This window comes from Sceloporus undulatus, chromosome 6, assembly GCF_019175285.1.
Source record: "Sceloporus undulatus isolate JIND9_A2432 ecotype Alabama chromosome 6, SceUnd_v1.1, whole genome shotgun sequence".
NCBI classification, from domain to species: Eukaryota; Metazoa; Chordata; class Lepidosauria; order Squamata; family Phrynosomatidae; genus Sceloporus; species Sceloporus undulatus.
The window spans coordinates 118,076,007-118,101,618 of record NC_056527.1 but is presented as its reverse complement, the minus strand read 5'-3'; the positions used below and the strand labels follow the sequence as shown (position 1 = coordinate 118,101,618).

Below are 25,612 nucleotides of genomic sequence, written 5' to 3'. Positions count from 1 at the left end.
GCTGTCACACACCCATGACAAAGCCAGCAAAGAGGGAGGGGGCCATTCTGAAGGACATCCCACCCCGCACCCCTATGGAAGGAAAGGACTTTCCCCAGCAAGGTCTGTAAGAAGAGGAAGGCAGCCAAGCATCCTTGGCACAGAAGGTGCCTTTGGCATCTTTGGCATCTAGAGAAAATGCTTCCTTCTTCAATGGCAGGGGGACTTTGCCGCTTTGCTGTCTCTGGGGATCAATGGGGAGAAGGGTCTTCCTCATAGGACCAGACCCCTCCCCATGGAGAAAGGGATGTCTTTTTGCAAGGTTTAAGAAATCCAGTCAGCATATGTGCTCTCTCTCTCTATCTATCTACTGTATATATTACATATATATGCAACATATATACAGTGTATATGTGTGTGTGTGTGTGTATACCTACACAGAGATCACCAGCCGGTCCTGATTGTGTTTGGCTTCCTAGCTTCCCACCCCAATGACCTGCAGTTATTATTATTATTATTATTATTATTTTCCCCATCATGCCATGGAGGGATAAGAGGGGACTCCAAAGGTTGAGGATGGGGGGTGGCTTTTTGGGAGGCTGTTGTACCTTTGGATGAGGCTCCAAAGGAACTCGGAAATGTAATGAGTCATGATAAATGGAGGGGAGGAATGGAAGGGGGGGGCTGTTCCCAAAGTCAGACAGGGGTTTTGGAAGGGAGAATGGAAGGGATCCTATGGGTTAAAATGCAGTCTTTGGGGTGGGAGGGGAGGGAGAGAGGGGGAGGAATGCCCCACAAAGCCCCCTATGGCCACTAACTAGGAATCCCCTTTTGCAAAGTAAAGGGCATCCCCCCTCCAAAAAAAAAAAAAACTCCCAAAAAACCAAATCGGGGATTGCAGACAGTGCCCCCTAGAGGTTCCACTCTGCACCTCGGATTCTCCAATGCTGGGGCCCTTTGGAGGCAGAACTGGCGCCCCCTAATGGAAGACTCTGCTTGCCAGTCCCAATGCCCCCCACAAGAACAAAGACATGGCTTTGCTGCTTCAACAAGCCAGGGTTTTTTTGTTCTAGTGGGCCCTTGGTATCCACTGGGCTTTGGTTCCAGGCCCCCCCCCCCCGATAGCAAAATCTATGGATGCTCAAATCCCATGAAATACAATGCCACAGTGAAATGGCATCCTTTATATAAAATGGCAAGAACAACGTTTGCTTTTGGGAATTATTTTTTGGGGACAATATTTTCAAGTCATGGATAGCTGAATCTGTGGATGCAGAATCCGTGGATATGGAGGGCCAGCTGTGTGTCTTTCTTCATTGATTGAAGCATTTCTCTCCTGCCCCTCTTTCTATTCTAGGGCCCTGGAAGTAGTACAGATGGTTCTCGCTTCAGCTACAGAACCAATTTAAAACAAGCAAAACTCAGTTCAGGCTTTCAAAGAGGAAGAAATCCTCGAAACAGACCAGAAACGCATTTAGCCATTGGATGAATTTTAAAAATGGTCCAAGAAGGTTGAAACAGTTTGAAACCACAGACGACAACATTTAGGATGACATCAGGGAGCATCTATAGAGTAGAAATAATGCAGCTTGAAACGGGTTTAACTGCCACGGCTGTGTCCTACAAAATCCCAGGATTTGTAGTTTTCTACTAGCATGCTTTGGCAAAAAACAGCTAAAGGACCTGGAAAACTACAAATCCCAAGATCCCATAGAATGGGCCGATCTAGCGGAGGGAGAAGGGTTTTATTCAGAAGCAAATTCAGGACCAGAAACTATTTTTGATTTGATTCTTCAGCAACAGAAAGCTCTGGAGCTGTTCATAAAGAGCCAAAAGGAAAGTGAGCATGTGCAGAGTGCTGTTGTTAATGTTGTAGTTTACCTGTGGAATGTGAGAATTGGATTAGGAACTGGCGGGTCCACTTTTGTCTTTCTTCATCTCTCATTCTCAGTCTATGCCTCAGTTCTCCCCATCTGCTTAATGGCGCAACCATTAGTCTCTGTAATGCACCCAGCTATTATTGCAAGAGCCAATCCAAATGTATTTGCAGATGCCACCATGGCACCCAGCAGAGATGCAGGCAGCTGGCTTCCCAACCTGGATTCAAAATACGAGAAGAAATATTCCACCTAAACATTAGGAAGACCTTCTTGACCGTAAGAGCTGTTTGACAGTGGAAGATGCTGCTGCCTCGGAGTGTGATGGACTCTGTTTCTTTGGAGGTTTCCAAACAGAGGCTAGATGGGCATCTTTTCAGGGGTGCTTTAGGCTGCGTCTGCACTTGTGCAATCCATTTTACATCGGTGTGCTGTAATAATAATACTGTTGTGTGATCTACATGCCCATAGAAACATAGGAATTTATCACACGAAGGAGATCAGGAGTTTATCCCATGAATATCAAGGAAAAATTGCATAATTATGCGAAACGATTTTACATGACGTCGCACAAAACCCACCATTAGAGTCGTCACAAAGAAGCATTAACACACATCTTTTTACTATTGGGATTTCAGTGACAATTGATTTCTGATATTGCTTTATTGGCGCAATTGTGTGAGAATCATTCGTGCAATTACTTGCCATTTCCACTTCATTTGCAGGATGCTTTAATGCCAAAATTAGCCCCAGTGTGATAAACTCCAGAGTTGGAAGAGACCCCAAGGGCCATTTAATCCAACTCCTTTCTGCCATGCAGGAAGACACAATCCAAGCATTCCTTGTGACAATTACTCTAAAATGTTTTAAAGTAATTGTTTAAAAATGTCCAAAGAAGGAGACTTCACTACACTCCAAAGCAGCTTGCCTTCCACTGTCGAACAGCTCTTACAATCAGGAGGGTCTTCCTCACATCCTGTCACTTGCATCCATTGCTCCGGGTCCTAGTCTCTGGAGCAGCAGAAAACAGGCTTGCTCCCTCCTCAACATGGCATCCCTTCAAACACTTAAACAGGGCTATCATATCACCTCTTAACCTTCTCTTCTCCAGGCTAAACATCCCCAGCTCCCTAAGTCTCTCTTCATAGGGCTTTATGGTTTCCAGACCCTTCACCATTTTGGTCACCTTCCTCTGGACACATGGCTCCAGCTTCTCCAGAGATCCTTTCTGAATTGTGGTGCCCAGAACTGGACCCAGGATTCCAAGTGAGGAGATCTGCAAAAGGAATGGTGCAGAAGAAACTGTGCAAATCTGAAAGTGGAAGTTCTGGGCTGAGGAGGTGGAAGTTTGAGATGGGAAGAAACCAGTAGCTGACTCACCTGCAGATAATCTTCCCTCCATCCCCACACTGGCCTGCAGTCTGGGGGATTCTCCAGAGTTTCTGCCCTGATCCAGAAGAAAAGGGGACTCTTTTTACTCCAGAGAATCGCCATGGAGCACAAATTGGGCCTGTGCTCCACCTGCCTTGCCTCCATGCATCACCTGAATGGTGCGGCAATGGGGTAGGAACATTTATTTTCCTCCATGCGGACACCACCCTAAACTGAGTATTTGTACAAAGGTGGTTGGAGTAGATGGCCCTTGGAGTCCCTTCCAACTCTGAGATTCTGTAAACCTAACTCCCCAGAACCTGTCTGTGGACTACAAGCGGAGAAAGAAAAAGATGTCTCTGAGCTCGTATCTTCCTTCACCATTTGCACACTTTCCTGAAAGTAAATGGACAAAAAGGGTGGATCCCAGTGCCTCTTTAGGAAAGTGGTATTCTGGTTAAACAGAGACATGTACACACACACCTACACACACTCCTGGCCCTTAAATCACCTTCTCTTGCCTGTGTTTGCAAGGCTGGTGGTCTGCGGATCGATGGGAAGCAGGACAGCTGCTGATTCTCAACCTGGGAGCCATTTGATAGAAGTGCTACAGATCAATGGCAGGATCTCACAGGCCGCCATAGGGCTGCAACAGGGTGGGAAAGAAGGAAGGGTGCCAGCACCCCATATAGCCTCCGTTCAGTCCGTTTATTCCCCCCCCCCCCCTGATTCATATCTTTTACATGCTTAGAATCGAGACACCAATTGAACAAGTTTTGGGGGGAGCAGGACCCCCTGGGCCTTGTAGAAGGAGAGATGCTGGAGAGCAAAGGGTGCAAAGGGACTTGCTGCTCCGAGGAGACCCATCGCCCTGCGTCCCTCTCCTCTCTGTCCTGTCCTGGGAAGGAAGGAGAAGGGGGAATTGTTCTTGGCTTCCCCAAAGGCCTGATTTATGAGCTGTCTCTCTTGAAGGCAGATGCCAAGAAGTGTTGAATTATGCAGAGAAAGAGAGAGGCCCGGGATCCGTTTGTAGCACCTGCAGCAGGGGACCTTGGAAGAGGAGCTGCCATTGCTTGGGCTTGCGCGTCGGGTCATGCGCCAGGCGTTGTACCCAGTTGCAAAATGACATTAATCCCATAGTTTTGTTGTTGTTGTTGTCAACTGCCCTCTCGACCCATGGCAACTCTGTGATTGAGCTCCAGGACCCCATCCTCCACTGCTCTGCTCAGGTCCGGCAGATTCAGACCCATAACCTTCATCATAAAGTCCATGTGGTCCTCCTCTCTTTTTACATCACTTTCCTAGCACTATTGTCTTTTCCAGTGAGCCATTCCCTCTCATGATGTGACTAAAGTATGGCAACCTCAACTTTATCATCTTGGCTTCCAGGGAGATTTCAGGCTTGATCTGCTCTAGGACCCATTTGTTTGTATTTCTTAGCCATCCACGGGGTCCTCAGCACTCTTCTCCAGCCCCACATTATCTCAAATGAGTTGGTTTTCTTCCTATCTTCTTTCTTAATTGTCCAGTTGTCACATCCATGCAAGGTGATGGGGAATATGATGGCTTGTGTGATTCTAACCTTTTGTGCTCAGTTGCATATCTTTGCATTTTATGCTCTTTTCTAATTCTTTCATAGCTGCCCTCCCCATTCCTATCGTCTTCTCGTTCCTTGACTGCTCTCCTTGCTGTGATCCATATTAGATCCCAAGGATGAGAACTCTTTTACTACTTCTATTTCCTCATTGTCTAGGTTGAATTTGTGTAAATTTTCCGTGGTCATTATTTTTGTTCTCTTTCTGTTCAACAGTAGGCCTGCCTTTGCACTTTCTTCCTTGATCTTCCTTAGTAGTTGTTCCAGGTCTTTGAGGTTTTCTGCTAGTCTTATGGTGTCGTCTACATATCTTAGATTGTTGATATTCCTTCCTCCTGTTTTCATTCCTCTTTCTCTTGTGTCCAAGCCTGCTTATCTTATGGCACATATCCTAATCTGCCAGCAAGGGCAGGCCAGAGTCCATTCGTCCGTCCCTCTTACTGTCCAAAAACTGCACAAGATTCTGCTTTTTGCTCGCAACTCTCTGTACATATTGTACCTTTTGCTTTTTGCCGCGTGCCGTGTCCGAGACAGATGCGTTGTGAGTTTTCTGTTTGCTCTTCTATAGTAATGGCCCACTCCCTGCCATGCTCTTTCTTATTAAAATTTAATTGAAACCAAAAAAAGAGAGAAAAGAGCAGCAGGAAATTATGTAATGCTGATGAAATAATCATAGAGGGTTTGCAGGGCGTGATGTGAGTGTGCGTGTGTGCTTGTGTGTGTTTGCACACAATTTTGCCCCCCAGTAGTTCCACATGGTGTGAGATTATGTACGCTTGTGCATATTGGAAGGATGAGAGAAAGAAACAAATGCCATAGAAAACAGGGACTCAAAAGAGTGTGACGAAAGAAGGCTGGGCTTCAGGAAAGCCCTGGATTCTCTGAGAGTGTTTTCTATGGCTCCATCCACACTGGAGAAATAACTTGGTTTGGCACTGCTTTTTCAGCATCCTGGCTCAAGGCTATGGAATTCTGGGAGCTGGAGTATGTTGTGGGGTCCAGAGCAGACCCTGGCTGAACGCTATGAAGCTCCGCTCCACTTTGGACCCCACAACAAACTCCAACTCCCAGAATTCCATAGCCTTGAGCCAGGGCAGATAAAGCCGTACCAAACCAGGATATTTCTCCAGTGTGGATGCAGCCTAAAATTGGTTTAGACATAGGTTAATGGGGTGAAAGCATCATCCAGTTGGAAGGGATCCCCAAGGACCATCTTGAGAGGGACCACCAAACTCTGAGATTCCAACACCACTGCTACTTTTCTGGAGACACTTTCCACCAATGAATAGCCTTTAGCCTCCAGAAGGCCTTGTTGTTCTTGTTGTTGTGTGCCTTCCGGTCATTTCCAACTTATGTCAACCCTAAGACATACCTAGAGTCATAGAATAATAGAGTTGGAAGAGACCCCAAAGGCCATCCAGTTCAACCCCAGTCTGCCATGCAGGAACTCTCAATCAAAGCATACCCGACAGGTGGCCATAGGGGTTTCTTGGCAGGTTTCTTCACAAGGAGTTTGCCATTGCATTCCTCTGAGGCTGAGAGAGTGTGACTTGCCTAAGATCACCCAGTGAGTTTACAAGACCGAGCCACTTGAACCCTGGTCTTCAGAGTTGTAGTCCAATGCTCAAACCACTACACCCCACTGGCTCTTAGCATGCGTTTTCTAGATTAGAGCAAAGCCTTTGTCTGCATAGACCACAAAAAGCTATGGAACGCTTCACATGGGAGTGCCAACACAAATCTGATAGTCCTCATGAGGAATCTGCATTTAGGACAAGAAGCTACTGTTAGAACAGAATATGGGGAAACAGAATGGTTCCCTATTGGCAAAGGGGCCAAGCAAGGCTGCATCCTTTTGCCCAATCTGTTCAACTTGTATGCAGAAAATACCATACGAAGAGCAGGGATAGACTCAGAAGAAGGAGAAGTGAAGATAGGAGGAAGGAAGATCAACAATATAAGCAGGTGACACCATATTACTAGTGGGAAACATCAGAGGCTTGGAACAATGACTAAGGAAGGTCAAGGAAGAAAGTGCAAAGACAGGTCTAATATGAAACATAAAGAAAATAATGCACAGGCCCTAAAACGGGCCCGTTGTGTTACAAAACTGGTGCGTGCACAGGCGTGCATGGAATGGGATGGAGCTAGGGACCATATTTTACTGCACACTGGAATGTCTCCGCTGCCGCCGGGCGTTCCAGTTGCGTCCTCCCTCCGTTCCAGAGGACACGAATTCTGAGAACTGTTCTAAAGCGTTCACAGAAATCGCGCCCTCTGGAATGGAGGGAGGACGCAATTGGAACGCCCGGCGGCAGTGGTGGTGTTCCAGTGTGCAGTAAAATATGGTCCCTAGCCCCATCCCGGTCCATGCGCACCTGTGCGCACACCTGTTTTGTAACGCAACGGGCCTGTTTTAGGGCCCCTTACGATAAACCTCAATTACAGTGGGTCCTTGTTATCTGCTGGGGTTTGGTTCCAGGATCCCCTGTGGATAACAAAATCCGTGGATGCTCAAGTCCCATTAAATACAATGGCAGAGCAAAATGGTGTCCCCTATGCAAAATGAAAAATCAAGGTTTGCTGTTTGGAATTTATACTTTTTTGGAATATTTTCAAGCCATTGATGCTTGAATCCATGAATAAAAAAGTCCATGGATAAGGAGAGCCAACTGTATTATTATTATTACTAATACTGGTGGCGCAGTGGTCAAATGCCCGTACTGCAGCCATTCACTCAAAACCACAAGGTTGCGAGTTCAAGACCAGCAAAAGGGCCCAAGCTCGACTCAGGCTTGCATCCTTCCGAGGAGGGAGCTAAAATGAGTACCCAGACTGTTGGGGGCAAATTAGCTTACTTGCTAATTAGCTTACTTGCTGTTCACCGCTATGATCTTTGGAATAGCGGTATATAAATAAAACAAATTATTAATTATTATTACTATTATTATTAATGTTTATTTATATAGCACCATAAGTTTCCATGGCACTTTATAGGCAGAACTCAGCTGTATATCTTTACTCTTTAGGATCATGTCTAGTTCTTTCATAGCTGCCCTTCCCCAGTCCTAGACTTCTGGTTTCTTGGCTGCAGTCTCTGCTCTGATCAGTATTTGATCCAAGGTATGGGAAATCTCTGACTACTGACTTTGACCATGGATGATCTAAATTCATCCGAGACAATGTGCAAATGGAAATAGTCAAGGATTTCCCATACCTAGGATCAAACATTGATCAGAACAGAGACTGCAGTCAAGAAAACAGAAGTCTAGAATCCCATGGACAGCCAAAAAGACAAACAGATGGGTCCTACTAGAAGTGATCAAGCTTGAACTCTCCCTGGAAGCCAAGATGGTTCAAATAAGGCTGGTGTACTTGTGAAGGCAAGATTCATTAGAAAAGATAATGATGCCTTTTGTAGGCTCAAGTCTATGAAAGATCATGCTACCAAGTTCTTCCAGTTAGTCTCAAAGGTGCTGCAAGATCCCTTTGCATATCAACTCATTTGAAGTGTGGGGCTGGAGGAGAGTTATAAATAATAATAATAATAATTTTATTTGTATACCGCTTTTCCACAGATCAAAGCGGTTTACAACCATAGAAAACCATTACAACCATAATAAACCGTTACAAAACATCTCTAAAGGTACCATGGAGTGCCTAAAAAAGACAACTAAACGGGCCCAAGAGCAAATAAAAGCCAAAATGACTTAATATGGGGAGCAAAATCAAAAAACCCTTTAAACAAATCTTGCCAATAAAATCTCATGATAGGTTCACCTTACAGTGGTCATAAGTCGGAAAGGCACACAACAACAAACAAACACACATTTGCACCTCTTATTTTTGGGGAGCAAAAATGGTTACCAACATGAGTGCATGGCACAACTGCCAAGCTCCCCTGAGTAACATCACTCCATCCATTCGCAACAGAGCCACTTCTGGAGAAGAATCCAAGGAATAAACCTCTACGCCGACGATATTTTAGTGTGCATGTTTGCAAAGCATAAATATATGCATAAGCCCTATAGAGGCCAGGCGGGGTGCCTGTGGTGTTTTAAAAACAACAGACATGTTCTCTTTCTTGCAAGCACATGCATGCCAAATGTGTTTTGTCTCAGCTTGATTGCTTGGCCGTTTCTTAAAAAAATCACGAGAAAGATGCTCAGCATGTGAGCCAGGGAAGCGGGAGTGCGCGAGGGGAAGGGAAGCCAGGACAGCCCCTTCTGCGCCGGTTGTGGGGAGAGTTCCCTTTAGGTCTTCCCTCTCCTCCTTTCCCTCCACCCTTGACATCCTTCCCACCCTTCAGCCCATGCGCCACTCTGCCTCACGGCCCAGGAAGGCTCATTAAATTCTCATGCGCCAGTGCACTTCTTCTGGCAAAATAGGGGAGAAAGCTGGTGACAGCAGCTGGTTTGCCCCCAAACTGGTTTTCCCCCCATTTCCTTTTTTGCCCAGAGCCTTGGGTGACATTTGGGAGGCTTGGAGCAGGCGCTCGAGCGGCTGAGCAGATAAGCAAACAAACAGGATCACCCGCCTGTGTGCAACAAGGCACATGGCTAGCACATGTCCTCTCTCGCACATAGACACAGACACACACTGCCTGAGCATGGGAACCCTCCCAGTCTTGAGTGGCTGCTCTTCTGTTCGTGGATTGTGGAATTGCATGCCCTCCAACATTTCACAGATGAAGCAGAGACACGTGTGGCGATGCAACACCATCCATGTATTGATGTTTTGCAAACATGCCATCAGCTGACTTGCTAAAATATCATCTGTGTAGCACTGTGCTCTTTGGATTCTTGAGTGACTGTGGTTCTCTTTATGAATTGTGGAATTGCATACCCTTCAACATTTCAGAGATGAAATGGGGACACATACGGCCATGCAACACCATGCATATATTGATGCTCTGCAACCATGCTCTCAACTGGCTTGCTAAAATATCATCTGTGTAGCCATGGTCAAGATGGCAAAGGCAAAAAACAGAACCAACTAGGAAGATCTGCAGTAGTTTCCATTTGTCTGAGTCTACTGGGAAAGGCAAGATTCTGCCTTCTTCTTTCCTCTCCCTCTTGTTGAATTAACTGCATGCAAACTCCCTTTGCATTTGGAACTCAGTTTGCAGCAACTGAAGTAAGACGAGGACAAAGAGGTAGGAGAGGAGAGAGAAACTGGGACAGTTTAAAAGCAGCTGGAAAAGTGGGATGGCAGAGGATTAATCAGGATTGTCCCTGTTCAGTTAGGGTAGTTGCAAGGTCTGCTCCTTGCTCACTGTGGAAAAAAGGGAGAGGAAGAAGGAGAAATGGGGACATTTTCAAAGCAACTGGGAATATGACTGTCCCTGCCGAATTGGGACAATAGATGGGTATGGAATGATGGAGTTGGGAGAGATCTCCAAATGTCATCTACTCTACAGATGGAAATCCGTGGCTAAAGCGTCCCTGCAGGATGGGTCTCTAACTTCTGCATCCGCACCTTGCAAAATAGCTCTTTTCACCATCCAACAGCTCTTGCTGTCAACAGTCTCTTTCCAATGTTTAGTTGGAATCTCCTTTCTTATAATTGGAATCCATCGAATTATTGCTTTGGATTGGTTTTGGAGGAAGAGGGCTTAATTCATGCTGCAGCACATGGGCCCTGAGCAAAGGGTTGGACTTTATGGCCTCTGGGGATATATACAGTATGTATGTGTGTATACACACACACACACACACTTGCTTCTTTTCAAGCAGCGAGTGCAAGAAAGTCTCTCTTGCTGGATCTTGCCCCAAAGTGAGAGGCAGAAGAAAGGCTGCAAGGTGGTTTTTCTGCTGAAATGTCAACCCCTTCTCCTCCCTTTTCACCAATAAAGCTGCATCACGGATCCAGGAGTCCAGGCCTGGCTGCCAGGGAAAGAAGCCACGGGAGAAGCACTTGAGAAGACGGCTCTTTCCAAAGCGCTGTAATTAATGGGTGCTTCTATCAAATTTTCATAAGTGTTTCTGTTCGCTGACAGTTCCCTGTCCGGTGGCCAAGCAGCCTGGCTCAGCCTCAGCGGAGAAAAAGGGAGCAAAGGATGCGGTCGCCCCTCATGGAGCAGGAACACTGGGTCCTGGAAGGAGCACCCAAAGGCCATCCAGTCCAGCCCACTTCAGCCACGCAGGAAGACACCATCCCAGCCCCTCCTGGGGCAGATGGCCATCCAACCTCTGTTGAAAAACCTCCAAAGAAGGAGACTCCATCACCCTCCAAAGCAGTGCATTACTCCACTGCCAAACAGCTCTTGCCATCAGGAAGTTCCTCCTAACGCTGAGGTGGAACCTCTTTTCCTGGAGCTTGCATCCATTGTTCCACTGTGTCCTATTCTCTGGAGCAGCAGAAAACAAGCTTGCTCCCTCCTCAATATGACAGACGGGGCTGTCATATCACCTCTTGACTTTCTCTTCTCCAGGCTAAACAGACCCAGCTCCCTGAGTTGTTCCTCATAGGACATGGTTTCCAGGCTCTTCATCATTTTGGTTGCCCTCCTTTGAACGTGCTCCAGCTTCTCAGCATCCTTTTTGAATTGTGGAGCCAGAACTGGACACAGGTTTATTCCAGGTGGGGTCTGACCAAAACAGAATACAGTGGCACTATTACTTCCCTCAGTCTGGACACTATACCTCTATTGATGCAGCCTAGAATTGCCTTGGCCTTTCTAGCTGCCCGCCGCATCACACTGTTGGTTCATGTTTAGCCTGGGGTCTACTAAGACCCTTTTGATGCTTTTCACGTCAACTGCTTGGGTCAACTATCTTGTCATCCACAAAGCCACATCAGCCTCTTACTCAATAACTGAGGTTAAAATGACCTCTTGTTCTTACTCCTCTTGCTTTAATAAAGCAAATCAATTCATTAAGAAACATTATATCTCAGAGGAAATCATCCTCAGGCCCTTTCTCCTTCTCCACGCTCTCTTCCTCCAGCGATCCCAGGGTCCGCAAGAAAGAAATCAGAGACAAAAAAGTATAGATGTGCATGTCTATGTCTATGTGTTCATGTTCAACTAGTGGTCTACTAGGACTCCTAGATCCCTTTCACACGGATAAGTCTCCTTAAGCCAGATGTCCCCCATCCTAGATCTATACATTTCATTGTTTCTATCTAAGAGCAGTACCTTGCATTTCTCCTTGTTTAAATTCATTTTGTTAGTTCTGGCCCAGCTCTTTAATCTGTTACTGCTTAAATTCATCATGGCCCCCAACACACAGTCTACTTTTTAGGGGAACATTTTGGGCCACCCAGTGTGTATGTGTGGACACACATGGGCAGATCGATACACTTGGCATTGCAATTCACTAACAAGGGCTGCATCTACACTGCAAAACTGATGCAGTCTGGCACCGCTTTAACCGCCATGGCTCAATGCTTTGCGTTTCAGGGATTTGTCGTTTGGTGAGACATTTCGCCTTCTCTGCCCAAGAGCTCTGGGGCCCCAATGAACTACAAATCATGGAACCATGACAGTTAGTACCAAACTGCATTAATTCTATTAATGCAGATGCAGCCAAGCAGGCGTTTTGCAATTCCGTGAGCCTAAGGTCACCCTCCATCCCAGCAAGGCCAGATCAGGGGTGTCTTATTTACATTTTTGGTAGTGCTTATCCATGGACAGACACACAGACACAGACCCCTCTGGACTGAGAGGCCTTTTCAAGGGCTATATAACCCAGTGGCAGAGACACCTGTTAAGGAAAGCGTTGAGCGCAGGGGTAATGAAATCCATTAGCAGAATAATGGGTCCCATTCAGCATTTACGTTCAGGCTATAAAACCCTCATTTGCTCCTTCTCTCGCTCTCCCTCTCCCTCTGATAATAAATAATAAAGATTTCCACCCCCCACCCCCCCATATTCTCCAGCTGAGGCTCTTCCAAAGCAATTTGCTAATTGCCTTGCAAACCCAGACAGGAATGTTCCTGCCCAGGACCAGGCAAGGAGGGGGCAAACCAAAAGGCCCATTTTGGCCAAGCAAGGGATGTGCAAGAGGGGTCCATAATTTAGAAATGATAGGGATACCCCTCCTTATACAATGCATTTATTGCAGATTTATTGCATGGCAAAACAACACACAAAAATAGAGGGAGAAATCATTATCTCCAACCCTCCCCTTTTTTAAAAAAAAACCCTAATTAATTCTGGCTTGCAAGGCATTTTTTTAACTTTCTGCATTGGATGCTGAATCAGTGGCTTGCAAAAAAGGGGGGGGGGTTGTAATAAATTTCCAGCGGATGGTCATTTTGAGCCATTGCCCACTTCCTCTCTTCCCATCTCTCCCTCTTTTTGGTGATGTGGCTGATTTTGGGGCGGATGAGAAAGTGGGTAGAAATTAGCCTACTACCCCCACCACCTTTCCCTTCTCTTTTTATGCCATGTCTTTTTAGATTGTAAGCCTGAGGGCAGGGAACCGTCTAATTAAAAAGACTGTATGTACAGCGCTGTGTAAATTTACAGCGCTTTATAAATAAAGGTTAATAATAATCATCATCATCATCATCATGCCACCCATGTGCCCGCTTTGGGCACCAACCCCCTTGGCTGGGCCTTTTTTAATTGTGGTGCCCAGAACTAGACACAATATTCCAGGTGGGGCCTGACCAGACCAGAATAGAGTGGGACTATTACTTCTCTTGATCTAGAAACTATACTTCTATTGATGCAGCCTAAAATAGCATTGGCCTTTTTAGCTGCCGCATCACACTGTTGACTCATGTTCAACTTGTGGTCTACTTGGACTCCTAGATCCCTTTCACACGTAGTTTCATTCAGCCGGGTGTCCCCCATAATCCTATATCTGTGCATTTCATTTTTCTGCCCTAAGTGCAATACCTTGCATTTCTCTGTGTTGAATTTCATTTTGTTAGCTTTGGCCCAGCTTTCTAGTCTATTCAGGTCATTTTGAATCTTGATCCTGTCCTCTGGAGTCTTAGCTATTCCTCCTAATTTGGTGTCATCTGCAAATGTGATAAGCATGCCCCCAATTCTGTCATCCAAGTCATTGAGAAAGACGTTGAATTGCAAACTGGGCCCAGGACAGAACCCCCAATGGACCCCCCACTGGTCACTTCTCTCCTGGGTGAAGAAGAGGAGCCATTGCTGAGCAGCCTTTGGGTTCGGCCGGTCAGCCAATTACAAATCCATCCAGCCAAGAAAACCCTGTGATAGGGTCACCATAAGTCCAAAATTACTTGAAGGCACAGAACAACAACAACAAATAATGCACTGTAGTGTCTATTTGTTGTTTTCTTTTTAATGGTGTTAATAATCAATTTCATTGACAGTTTAATTACAGCCAGAATCCTGCTGGGGACTAACTTATGTCTGCGGGAATTAGGACTGGGCCTTGATGTCTGTATCCAGTCAAGGGCTGCATCCACATTGCAGAATTAATGCAGTTTGACATGGCTTTAGCCTTCTCTGTCAGAGAGCTCTGGTGTCTTAGCAAACTACAAATCCCAGGATTCCATAGCACTCAGAAAGGGCAGTTGAAGCAATGTCAAACTAGATTATTTTGGCTATGCGGATGCCAGCAAAATGACCAATGCGCATTGGAACTGAGGCATTGGTTCCATTATGTATCTTTGCAAATTAATTTATCATTCATTTATTTAATTTATATGCTGCCTTTCTCCCAGAAAGGGACCCAAGTTGGATCACAGATAAAATACTGGAGTCTAAAAGCTTTACAATACTGTATATATATTTTAAAATAATTAAAATCATCATGCTAAAACCATATAAAATTGCATAAAGCATACAAAAGTTAAACATAAAGGGAGCGCACACCTTGGGATGCGTGCAATTCATTAACAGGATTTCTTAGAGCCTCTGCTAGGCAGCTAAATATATACATATACATAAATAAAGTTAATGTAGCACAGTAGATTCTGGACATTTTAAACCTTCACGCAATGTGAATTCTTAGCTATCTCTATTTTTCAACTTCTGTCAGCTGCCTAGGAAAAGGTAGGATGATGAGGATACATAAGCTCTGAGCATGTGCAGAGTGCCTTTTGCCCCTCACTTATGAGAAACTGCAACCGGATCCTTTGCAAGGCTTTGGGGAAAGTTCCCCTTCCAGTCCAGACAACAACTCCCAGAATCCCAGCATGGCACTGGCTTCACGGATACGAAGATCCAAGCCCACATTTCTACCCATCCTATTCCTGAGCATGCACAGAGTGCTTTCCCCACAACTGCAATCAGATCCCACATAGGCGGGAACAGATCTTGGAGAAAGTCACTCATTTGGACAACAGCTCCCCAAATCCCCCGTCCCCAGGCGGCATGGACACTGCTTTGCCATCTTCTCTGAGCTTTGCTAAGGCCTAGAAGGCAGGATGGATGGATCCGTCTAAAGTTCTTTTTCCTAGGAGCAGCATCTGCAGACAAGACTCGCACCCAGAGCTTGGAGCATGTTTGTTTCTTGGAGAGGAAAAGAACAGCAAAGGTGTTAGGCAATGGGCTGCTTGAGGACGCCATGCAAATGTGGAAAGGGCTTTTTCTCCCCTTCGTTTCAGCACAATGGACAAATTAAAGGAACCATTTAAATGTGGGTTCAGTCAAGGATTTGTTGCTGGCAATGTCCAATGTTAAGCATTTGTCTTGCTCAGAGGTCTATTAGGATATTGCAAGCCAAGAAGGCATTTTAACGAAGATAAAGTTGTGAAGTCAAAGGCTTTCATGGCCGGCATCCATAGATTTTTGTGGGTTTTTCAGGCTCTGTGGCCATGTTCTAGAAGAGTTTATTCCTGACGTTTCGCCAGCGTCTGTGGCATTGGCATCTTCAGAGAAGATAAAAGTTCATCAGAAAAAGTACATAATAAAATACAGTGTATAATATGAGAGCCAGCATGGCAAAAGCGGTTTGAGTGCTGGACTGTGACTCTGGAGACCGGGGTTCGATTCTTGCTCAGTTTTGGGCAAGAAGTCACACTCTCTCAGCCTCAGGAGAAGGCAAAGGCAAACCTCCTCTGAACAAATCTTGCCAAGAAAACCCCATGATGGCTTCCATTTGCGGTCGCCATAAATTGGAAACGACCTGAAGGCACACAACAATGTGTGTAATATAGTTGTAAATGAATTCATATTGAGTGCTTGTTAGCTTTTATTTGGTCATGTCCTCCACCTTTTCTTGCACATCCTACATTTTATCAACCTTGTATTTAACCATTCAACAACTGCCCTAACTGCATTTACCTTGTAATTCTAATAACTGTTTTAATAATTGCTTAGTAATGAAATTGTATTTTATTATGGATGGGAAAGTTAGGGAGGGTTTGGGATACAATAATAGCAAGCGGTTATTGTATTTTAGGGATGTTTTTAGTGTTGGCAGCTTCAATCTTCTGGAGAAGCGGGATACAAATAATAATAATAACAATTATTATTATTGTTGTTGTTGTTATTGAGGTGCCTTAGGATATCTGGTCACCTTGTGTGGGGGAAACATGGATCTCTCCTTGACTGGGAATTCAGGTGCTAAGAAGAGGAGCATTCCAAAGTATGGTCCAGCTGTTTGTCCAGAGACCTGTCCCAGTTTTGGAGAGGGTCTTGGGGGTCCCCCATCTCGGGGTATCCCCCACTGATCCTTTCCGGTGTGGGTCAGCTGTGTGCCTTGATCCCAAACCTGACCCTCTCCCTGGACAGAAGGATTTCAAGGAAGGGGGAGACATTGCCAGTCTTGCAGCTGGCATTATTTTTGGGGTGGGATCTCTGGCGCAGGCAGCTTTTAAGGCGCAAGGACACACAGCACAGCTGCTCCTCTTCGGATTAGTGCCAGCAGGCCAGGCTCAGAAACCATCCCAATTTTGGGAAGAGGGCCAAAGTGGGGGTTGAGAGATTAAAAGCTGAAAACATGGGATTTAGGTGTCATCCAGAAGACAGCATCAAGACCAGAGCAGGCAAAGGAGGCCGGCTTCCATCCCTAGCTAGTGTGTCCTCCCTTAGAGATGGTGGTCCTCTTTCGGAAGATGGTTGTGTCCTTTGGTGCCTCCAAGCCATTTTTGACTTATGGCAAATCTATCATTAGAACCTATTAATAGGGTTTTCTCGGCAAGATTTGTCCAGGGGCTGGGGTTTGCCATTGCCATCCTCTGAGGCTGAGAGTGTGCGACCGGCCCAGTGGGTTTTTATGTTCGAACGGGGAATCGAACCCTGGCCTCCAGAGCTGTAGTCCCTATGACATCTTGTCCTCTTATAAAAACAGACGGTCCCCTTCAACATTTCAGAGATAAAAGCCAAGTCTAGAGGTTGCAAAAAAGCTAGATCAAGTGGTTGCAAAAGTTGCAAATGAGGAAGGACACAGAAGCCAGGAGAGGCTGCAGCACTTTGCTTTTGCCTGAGCCAACTGGAAAGGGCAAGATTTTGTCTGTTCCTCTTCTCTCCTCCTTGCTGAGTGAATGGCATCTGAACTCCTTTTGCACATTATTATTATTAAACCTTACTCTTTACAAATGCTCTCAAAGCGGCTTACAAATTGTAAACACAATCTGAGCTGTGAGCTCAATTTGCAGCAATTAAAGTAAACTGAGGACGAAAGGGGAAAGTGGGAAGAGGTGAGAGAAACCGGGACGTTTTAAAGGCAGGTGAAAAAGCAAGATGGCAGAGGAGTAACATGAACTGTCCTTGCCAAATGGAGGCTGCTGGAGGGTATGAGACACTTTAATTTTCTTTTTAAAAAGCAATTTAAAGCATCCTCTAACTGGTCCACTGAGTGGGCATTGACCTGGCACTTTCCTCCTTGCCACCCTCCTGTTGCAATGCCAGTCTGCCCCACACCATCAGGATGCTGCTGGTCCCTTTTTGGGCATCCTTCCTGAAAACCCATAAGCCTCCAGTGGCTTAGGATGAGCCCTGGATGGATGGATGGCATGTCTGGGGGAAGGGAGCCAGCCGGCGCCTGGCAGGATTACCATCCTGAGCTTGTTAGAGCTCTTTGTTGGCAGAAAGGCCTTCCCTGCCACTTGGATGGACTGGCAGGGAAGCAGAAGCGGAGGACATTAAGACCAGATTTGCATATACAGATGCAAAAGTATTTAGAAAGCAAAGAAGGTTCCTTTTACTGGGCCTCTTTTTTTGAAGGGGGAGGCAGTCAAAAATGCATTCCTCTTCTGGGATAATCCAACCCATGGGATGCATATCCTCTGAAGCTGCATCAACACTGCAGAGATAACCCGGGCTGACACCGCTTTAACAGCCATGGCTCAACACTATGGCATCCTGGGATCTGTAGTTTTGTGAGACATTCAACCTTCTCTGTCAGAGGGCTCTGGTGCCACAACAAACTACATTTCCCAGAATTGAATTACTGTGTATAGTCATGTATAAGTCTAGAAATTTGGATTAAAAATTTGACCCAAAAAACCCAAGTCGACTTATCCATGGGTCAATGTAAATACTGTATTGTTCCTTCGCTTCATCCTTTGCATCCTTCATTACATGCCCCTAGGTTTTACCCTCGACTTATCCATGGGTCGTATCAAAATTATGGCCCCAAAACCTGCCCTTGACTTATACATGAGATCGACTTAGAGTCAAGTTTATACGGTACATTGAACCATGGCAGTTAAAGCAACCTGGATTATTTCTGCAGTGCGGATGCAGTTTAAGAGGACATGCATCTCATGGGTTGGATTATCCCAGAAAGAGGACTGCCTCCCCTCCAGAAAAGAGGCTCTTCCCTTTTTAAAGGAAAAGACATTGTCTTTGCTTTTTAATTTTTAAAAAGTAGCTTTAGAAGCCCGTTGCCTGCATGGGCATATTGGTCAGCCGTGTGCTTCCAAAGGAGGGTATTTGGACACTTTCCCTTCCATGCAGGTGCAAGGGATGAGCCCAGAGTCTCTTTTCCAGACTGCAATTCCCCAAATCCCCAAGCCAGCCATAGGAGTTGTAGTCTAACCAAAAGCACATTCTCAAACTCTGGACCAGCTCAAGGCATTCTGGAGGGTAGCACTGTCCCATCTGAGCCTCTCTGCTTAAAACAGTAGTGTATCTTTGTGTCTTCTTCTCCATTAACAGCGTTTGCCCTGCTGCCAATTTGGGACGGTTGGAGGGTACGGGATCCTTTTGTGCAGAGTAAGGCAACAGACTTTGCAACACGAGAACGCGGCTCAAGTGCAGGAGGAGCCTCCGTTTCACTCTCTCAGCATCCGAGGAAGGCAAAGGCAAACGTTCTCTGAAGAAACCTGGCCAGGAAAAGCCCAGGACTAGAGGCAGCATGGTGTAGTGGTTTCACTGCTGGACTAGGAGTCTGGCAGATCAGGGTTCGAATCCCTGTTTGGCTCTGGAGACTCACTGGGGTGGACATGGGCAAGTCTCACTCTGTCAGCCTCTCCTCTGATGAAATCTGGCCCAGAAGACCCAAGGAGAAGCAGCATAGTGTAGTGTCGGAATAGGACTCTGGAAGACCAGGGTTTGAATTCCTGCTCAGCGATAGAAACCCTATGGGTAACCTTGGGCAAGTCACACTCTCTCAGCCTAAGAAGAAGGCCATGGCAAAACCTGTCTGAAGAAACCTGGAAGGAGAAGATTGTCATAAGGCAGAGATCATAGCAAACCACCTCTGAAGAAGTCTGGCCAGGAAAACCCCTTAGCATTGCCATAAGATGGAAATGGCTTGAAAGTATACAACAACAACAACAACAACAACATGAACAAAGATTCCAGCTAAATATTAGGAGGATTTTCCCAACTCTGGAACAGACTGTCCTGTTTTGGAAGTATTTGAATAGAGACTGGATGGGCATCTTTCAGGAGTGCTTCCTTTGTGTTAATTCCTGTCCGGTGTGGATTGAATTACATGGCTCTTGAATGGAGCCTCATTCACACTACATAATAAACTGGTTTTCAAACCGGTTTAAAACACTTTAATGGGTCCTCGTTCACACTGGCACTGAATTTCTCCAATGAGGTTTGCGGGGGCACTGCTAAACCTGGTTAAATCGTTTCTTCTTAATCTGAGGCATTACGACATCTTTTTAAATGATTCGGTTCAATGCAAGCGGAAATGTGTTGTCGATCGGATTCGGTTCCCTGTGACGCCACACATTTTAGAATCCATTTTTAATTGATCCAATGTGAACGTAAAGTGGGTTAAACTGAAACAAGCAGGTTTGATCGTGGCAATCGAAGCCTAAACATCTCTCCGTTGTCAAATCACTCATTCAGTTCGAAATGATCCGACGCAAAAATCGGTTTATTATGCAGTCTGAATGAGGCTTGGATATTCTTGGGTAACTCTATGAAATTTGTGGGGCAGAAATAAGAAGAAAGTCAAATCTTAAGAGTCCAGGTCCATAAGAAGTCAAGTCGTATTCTGCTGCATGTTGTGTATGGGGTGCATGGTTGGAATTGTTTTATTTTGTATTGAAATGAATAAAAATTAAAGAGGAATTTGTGGGGTTGCCGCCGCAAGTAGACAAGTGACTTGAAGATGCACAAACACACCTGTGCCTGGGGCAGATGGAGGATTCATTCCAACAGCTTGCAGCAACTTCCAACTTCCAGGGAAACACAAGGGAGACACCTGGGACCCAGAGATGCCGTGACTGGAGCTGGGGAAACGGATTCGCCGCGTCTGCATTTCCCTACGAAGACATCCATTTCACACCTCTCGAGACCGGCAACAGAACAGCGCATATATTTCTTCTGAAAATCGATACATCTTTGAGGCTCAGGGCGGTGCGTTTGGGCCAAGCGACGGATGCGCTTGATTTAAAAGGTGCGCTTTGCAGGGAGGGAGCGGGGCGGTGAACAAATTAGTTTGGAAAATGTGCCAGCGGTTAATAATACGGAAAGGTATATCGGCTCTGAACAAACAGACACAGAGAATTATGTACAAATTGCCATGCCAGAAAGCGAGGGAGAAGGGAGACTCTTGCAACCTGAGACAGAACTGGGATGGGAGGAAAGGGGCAGACTGGAGAACATAAATATGCAACTGCTCTTTATTTGTGTACAATGGCTGCTCTTCCAAAATATTGTATGTTTTCCCCCAAATGTTGCATTTTCATAAACATAGCTTCATGTTTAACATGCGGAAACAATATTTTGGGGGGGGAGGGTCCCCTTTTTGTGAAAAGAACCACTTGGCCTTCCAAATCACAGATACTTTATCAGCTGTTTTGCAGAAACGTGGGGTGCATCTGCACTGTAGAAATAATGCAATTTGGCACCACTTTAGGTGGCTGTAGCTCCATCCTATGGAATCCTGGGATTTGTAGTTTTACAAGGTCTTTACCCTTCTTCTCTGAAGAGGGCTGGTGCCTCACCAAACTACAAATCCCAGGATTGCATAGGATGGATCCTACTGTCTGCATGCCCAAAACCAGCCCTCCAAAACTATATACAGTACTAGATGTCTCTCAGACCTGTCTCCTCCAGGCCTCAAGCCACAGCAGTTAAAGTGGTATCAATCTGGATTATTTCTGCAGTGCAGATGCAGCCTTTGTGGTTTTTAAATTGAGTCACAATAGCTGGTGTGGTATGCATGGTGGCATGATCATTGGGCTATGTCTCTAGAGACCAGGGTTCGAATCCTCGCTTGGCCCTACAAACCCACTGGGTGACTTTGGGCAAGTCACACTCTCTTGGCCTCAGAGGAAGGCAATGGCAAACCTCCTTTGAACAAATCTTCCCAAAAAAGCCCCATAGTACAAATGCTTTAGGGTCACCGTAAGTCAGACACAACTTGAAGGCACACAACAACAAAGCAAAGACTTCTGCTTATGATTTTTCGCCAACGATGCAACACTGCAGTCCACCATTGGATGGGGAAAGCACTGTGCTGAGCCACAATTGCTCACCTTTGCTTTGAAAAAACAAAAGATCACTCAGATTTGGAACTCTTGGTTTTTGCACCTCTTCAATTTTTCTCAAGAGCTGCAGAAATAAGATTATTACTATGGACGTCTGGTGCCCTCTAGAGGCCAAAATAGTGAATAGCACCTACTAGGCAACTAAAGCTCAGAAAAGGACAGAGCCTGGGAAAAGTTACTACAGTGGTACCCCGGGTTACGAAATTAATTCGTTCCGCGGTTAATTTCGTAACCCGAAATACATTCGTAAGCCGAATTCCCATAGGCGCTAATGGAAAAATAGCTCTCTGCTGCCCTCCGGTGGCGGAAAATAGCGCCGCGGTTTTTTCGTAACCCGAAGAAACCTTCGTAAGCCGAAGCAATAAATCCCTATGGGATTTTTTCGTATCCCGAAAAATTCGTAACCCGGCGCATTCGTATCCCGGGGTACCACTGTAGTTTGGAAGTCTACAATTACCAGCCCTTTTTAAGTGTTTGAAGCCCTCTTTAAGTATTTGAAGGGATGTGATATTTAGAATGCAGGAAGCTTGTTTTCTGCTGCTCCAGAGAATAGGACCCAATGGAGCAATGGATGCAAGCTGCAGGAAAAGAGATTCCAGCTCAACATTAGGAGGAACCTCCTGAGAGTAAGGGCTGTTTGACAGTGGAACACACTCCTTCCTTGGAGATTATGGCGGAGTCTCCTTCTTTGGAGGTCTTTAAGCAGAGGCTGGATGGCCAGCGGCAGTAGTGACATATTTGGGATGAAGGCAGCTCCTTTTTGCGCTCTCCAAGGGTTGCCATAGTTGTGGCAGTGCAGCTTTATGATGTACCCTTGGTGCTGCATCATGTGGATGCAGCACCGGAGGGGCGTCACGATGGTGTGCGCCATGTGGACCACTGTGCGCCAAAATGGCATGCATACGCTGTGCCCTAACTCTGCCCAAGGCTGGCACAAAGTGCCGGTCTGTATAGGGCCTTAGTCTGGTTGGCAGAGGTCTTTAGGTCAATTTAAGACCTTTTTAAAGGAGAAGAGGAGCTAAAATCTACAGTTGAGGATCTCATATTGTGAAAATTCAGCTTCCTCCAACCTGACGCCCTCCAGAGGCATTGGACTGAAACTCCCAGAATCCCCCATCGCTGGCTGAGGGATTCTGGGAATTCTAGCTCAATGCTTCTGGAGGGCATCAGGTTGGAACATGCTGCTAGAGTCGGAGTGTGGACAAATTATTTGGCGGGACTACAACTCCCAGAATGCTCTAGCCAGCATGGCCCATTGTCCCCCCCAAGATGTAACTTTTTAAAGTAGTGCCTATCCTTCTATTGCATCATGCGGTGTTTCCCAAATTTTGATCATCCAGTGTTTTGGACTTCAGCTCCCAGAAGCCACAAACTCACTTGGCCAATAGTGAGGAATTCTGAGAGGACCAAAGTTTGGGAACCATCGCATTAGAACATTACCACTCAGAGTTAGGGCTGCCATATCCTGCCTGGGGGCGGGACTTTCCTGGTTTGGGGTGGGTCTGCATGGTCCCACCCCAGTTTGGCCCCGCCCCCAGGATTCCCCCCCCCAGCGAGGCCCTGGGGGCGGCTCCGTGATCGCGGAGTCCTCCAAGGCCTCGCCAGGGCCTGGGAGGAGGAGGAGGCCGCTTGCCACCGCGGCGATGGCCATGATGACAGGCGGCCCCCGCACCCCTTCCTGGCCTGAGAGGAGGCTGAGGCTTCCTCCCAAGCTGGGAAGGAGGACAAGGTTTTAAAATGTAGGACCTTTTTTTTAAAATTTCCTGGCCAGGAAATAAAAAAGTCCTACATTTTTAAACCTTGTCCTACATTTTTCCCGGTTTGGAGGTCCTCAGGGATGGCAACCCTACTCAGAGTCAGCAATCCTGCAGTCGTCCAGATATTGTTTGACTGCAACTCCCAACATTCCTCACTCTTGACAAGGATGGTGGGAGTTGTAGTCTGACCACATTTGGCGTGCTGTGCAGTAAAAGGAAGACAAGACACCATATACATACAACAGGAGCTGGAATTGCTTAGCATCCCTCCAGAAGTTTTTGGACTTCAACTCCCAGCATTCCACAGTTTGGCAAACCTTGCTCAGGGCTTGCTGGGATTTACAGTCAAACTACATATCCCAGGCCTCATCCCCACTTCTTCCGTAACTTTATCATCACAGAAACCATCTTTGCCTTCTTTCCAACCCTATGTCCCTCTTAACTGGTAAATGCAGTGCCTCAAATTTTCCTGCAGCCACCCTGGCTGTGATGGGACTGCAACATCCATCATCCCCAGCCAGCCTAGCCAGTGACGAGGGATGTTGGCAGCTGTATTCCAACCAAACCTGGGAGGCCACATGATTCCCACTCTTCCGTTAGAGCCATTTCCAGTCCAGAGAAGGCAGCCATTTTAGGTCTCCAATTTCTGCCATTTTCTCTAACTGAAGGCATGATGACTGACCCTTCAATGACTCTGACCACTAGTCCACTTTTTTGTGACCAGGAAGTTCCTGCTTTGGGAAGGTCTTGTTGTTGTCACTTCTTTGGTCTGAAGAACGTGAGCCATAATGGCCTGTGACCCCAAAACCATGTTGAAAATTAGGGGGCCACAGATGCTGAATTCTGGTCCCTAAAGGCTTTGGTTAGCCGCTTGGTTTCCTTCGCCTTTTCCACCGCTTGGCGGAGATACTGGGAAGGCTGGGCTCTGGCATGGGCCACCTCATGAGCCAGGCTCCCCAGGGCTTGCCGGGAAAGCCCTTCCAGAAGGTTCCATTCGGGGAGGAAGTAGCTGGGCAACCGCCTTTCCACCAAGCTAGCCAAGAGGTGGTCCAAAAGGCCCAACATGGCGTGGGCGGCGTTTTCCTCCCGGCTGAGGTAGCTGCTCGGAAGCCGCTCGCACGACCACAGGGCCAAGGTGAAGAGGTGGTACGGCCCCACGCCTTTCAATGGACGGCCGCAGCCCAAGATGGCCACCGTGGCTCGGAAAGCCCAAGCCAACGGCAATGGGAGAATCTGCCGCAGGTGCAACTCACTCACCGAGAAGGCCAGGCGCCAATCCGCTCCGGAGGATGGCAGGAGGTAGAAGCCACCGGCCACGTCTTCGTCCTTCAACTTGCCGTCCCAGAAGTGGGCCTGAGTTAGCCACGGTCGGGCCACTTCTGGCCAACCTTTCAAGGCCACCACAGGGATGATGTCGTAGAGGATGCGGAGGGACCTGGCAGAAACGATGACTGAGGTGATGCAGCCGCGCTTCTCCACCCTCTCGTCTTTGACGCAAGTGGCGAAAGCATGGAAGAACCATTCGGCAACCCGGTCGGCGGCCAGGTCGTCCTCATTGCCCAGGCAACACTCTGACCAAAGGCCAGAGGTCTTGACCTCAAAGGGCCGGAGGCTGAACCGCGTGTGGCCCGGTGGGCTTTGCTTCATGTCCAAAGTCACAGGGACCCCGGCTGCATTCAAGACAGGCACCAGGAGGGTGAAAGCGGCATCATAGTCACTACCAGGAGAAAGTGGGTCCAGGTGGCCCAGGTTGATGTTAACGGTGCCGTCTTGCACCCCGCCAGACAGAATCAGGTACTGGTTGACCTGTGGAAGCTTCCGGTCAGATTTGTGGACCAAACCTGGAAGGAGAACAAATCAGTTTGGTGTCTGTGTCACACCCCATCTTCATTCCTACTAGGAGTGGGCAACTGTGGGGGGGGTTATGGGGCTGCATTGGGACCCTAGGAGGCCATAGGGTCATGCTGGAGGGCCTAGAGATTCTTAAAGAGAACATACAAATCAAATCCGTGAATAATCAAATCCACAAAAGTCAAAGCTGTAAACATGGACAATTGTATACAGTGTGCTCTTACCTTACATGGGGGATCCGTTTCGGACCCCCACCTCCCCATGTAAGGCAAATTCCGCACATGAGGTGTGTGGTGCAATGTGCGCCACAAGCAGGCGTCCCATTTGCCATGTTGAGGTTTGCTGTC

General features: G+C 46.7%; 1 protein-coding gene across 3 annotated transcripts in view; it reads right to left on the bottom strand.

Annotated features, from left to right (window-relative positions):
- TMEM102 (transmembrane protein 102) overlaps positions 1-25,612 on the bottom strand; it is a 29,264-nt gene that overhangs the window by 775 nt on the left and 2,877 nt on the right. For 2 of the 3 annotated variants that reach the window (XM_042474142.1, XM_042474143.1), the window contains exon 3: positions 23,527-25,255. In XM_042474142.1, the coding sequence (XP_042330076.1) occupies positions 24,234-25,255 (1,022 nt within the window). In that variant the 3' untranslated portion in view covers positions 23,527-24,233. Of the gene's footprint in view, positions 1-23,526; positions 25,256-25,612 lie in introns of those variants that run through there. The other variant, XM_042474144.1, reaches the window with a different exon arrangement.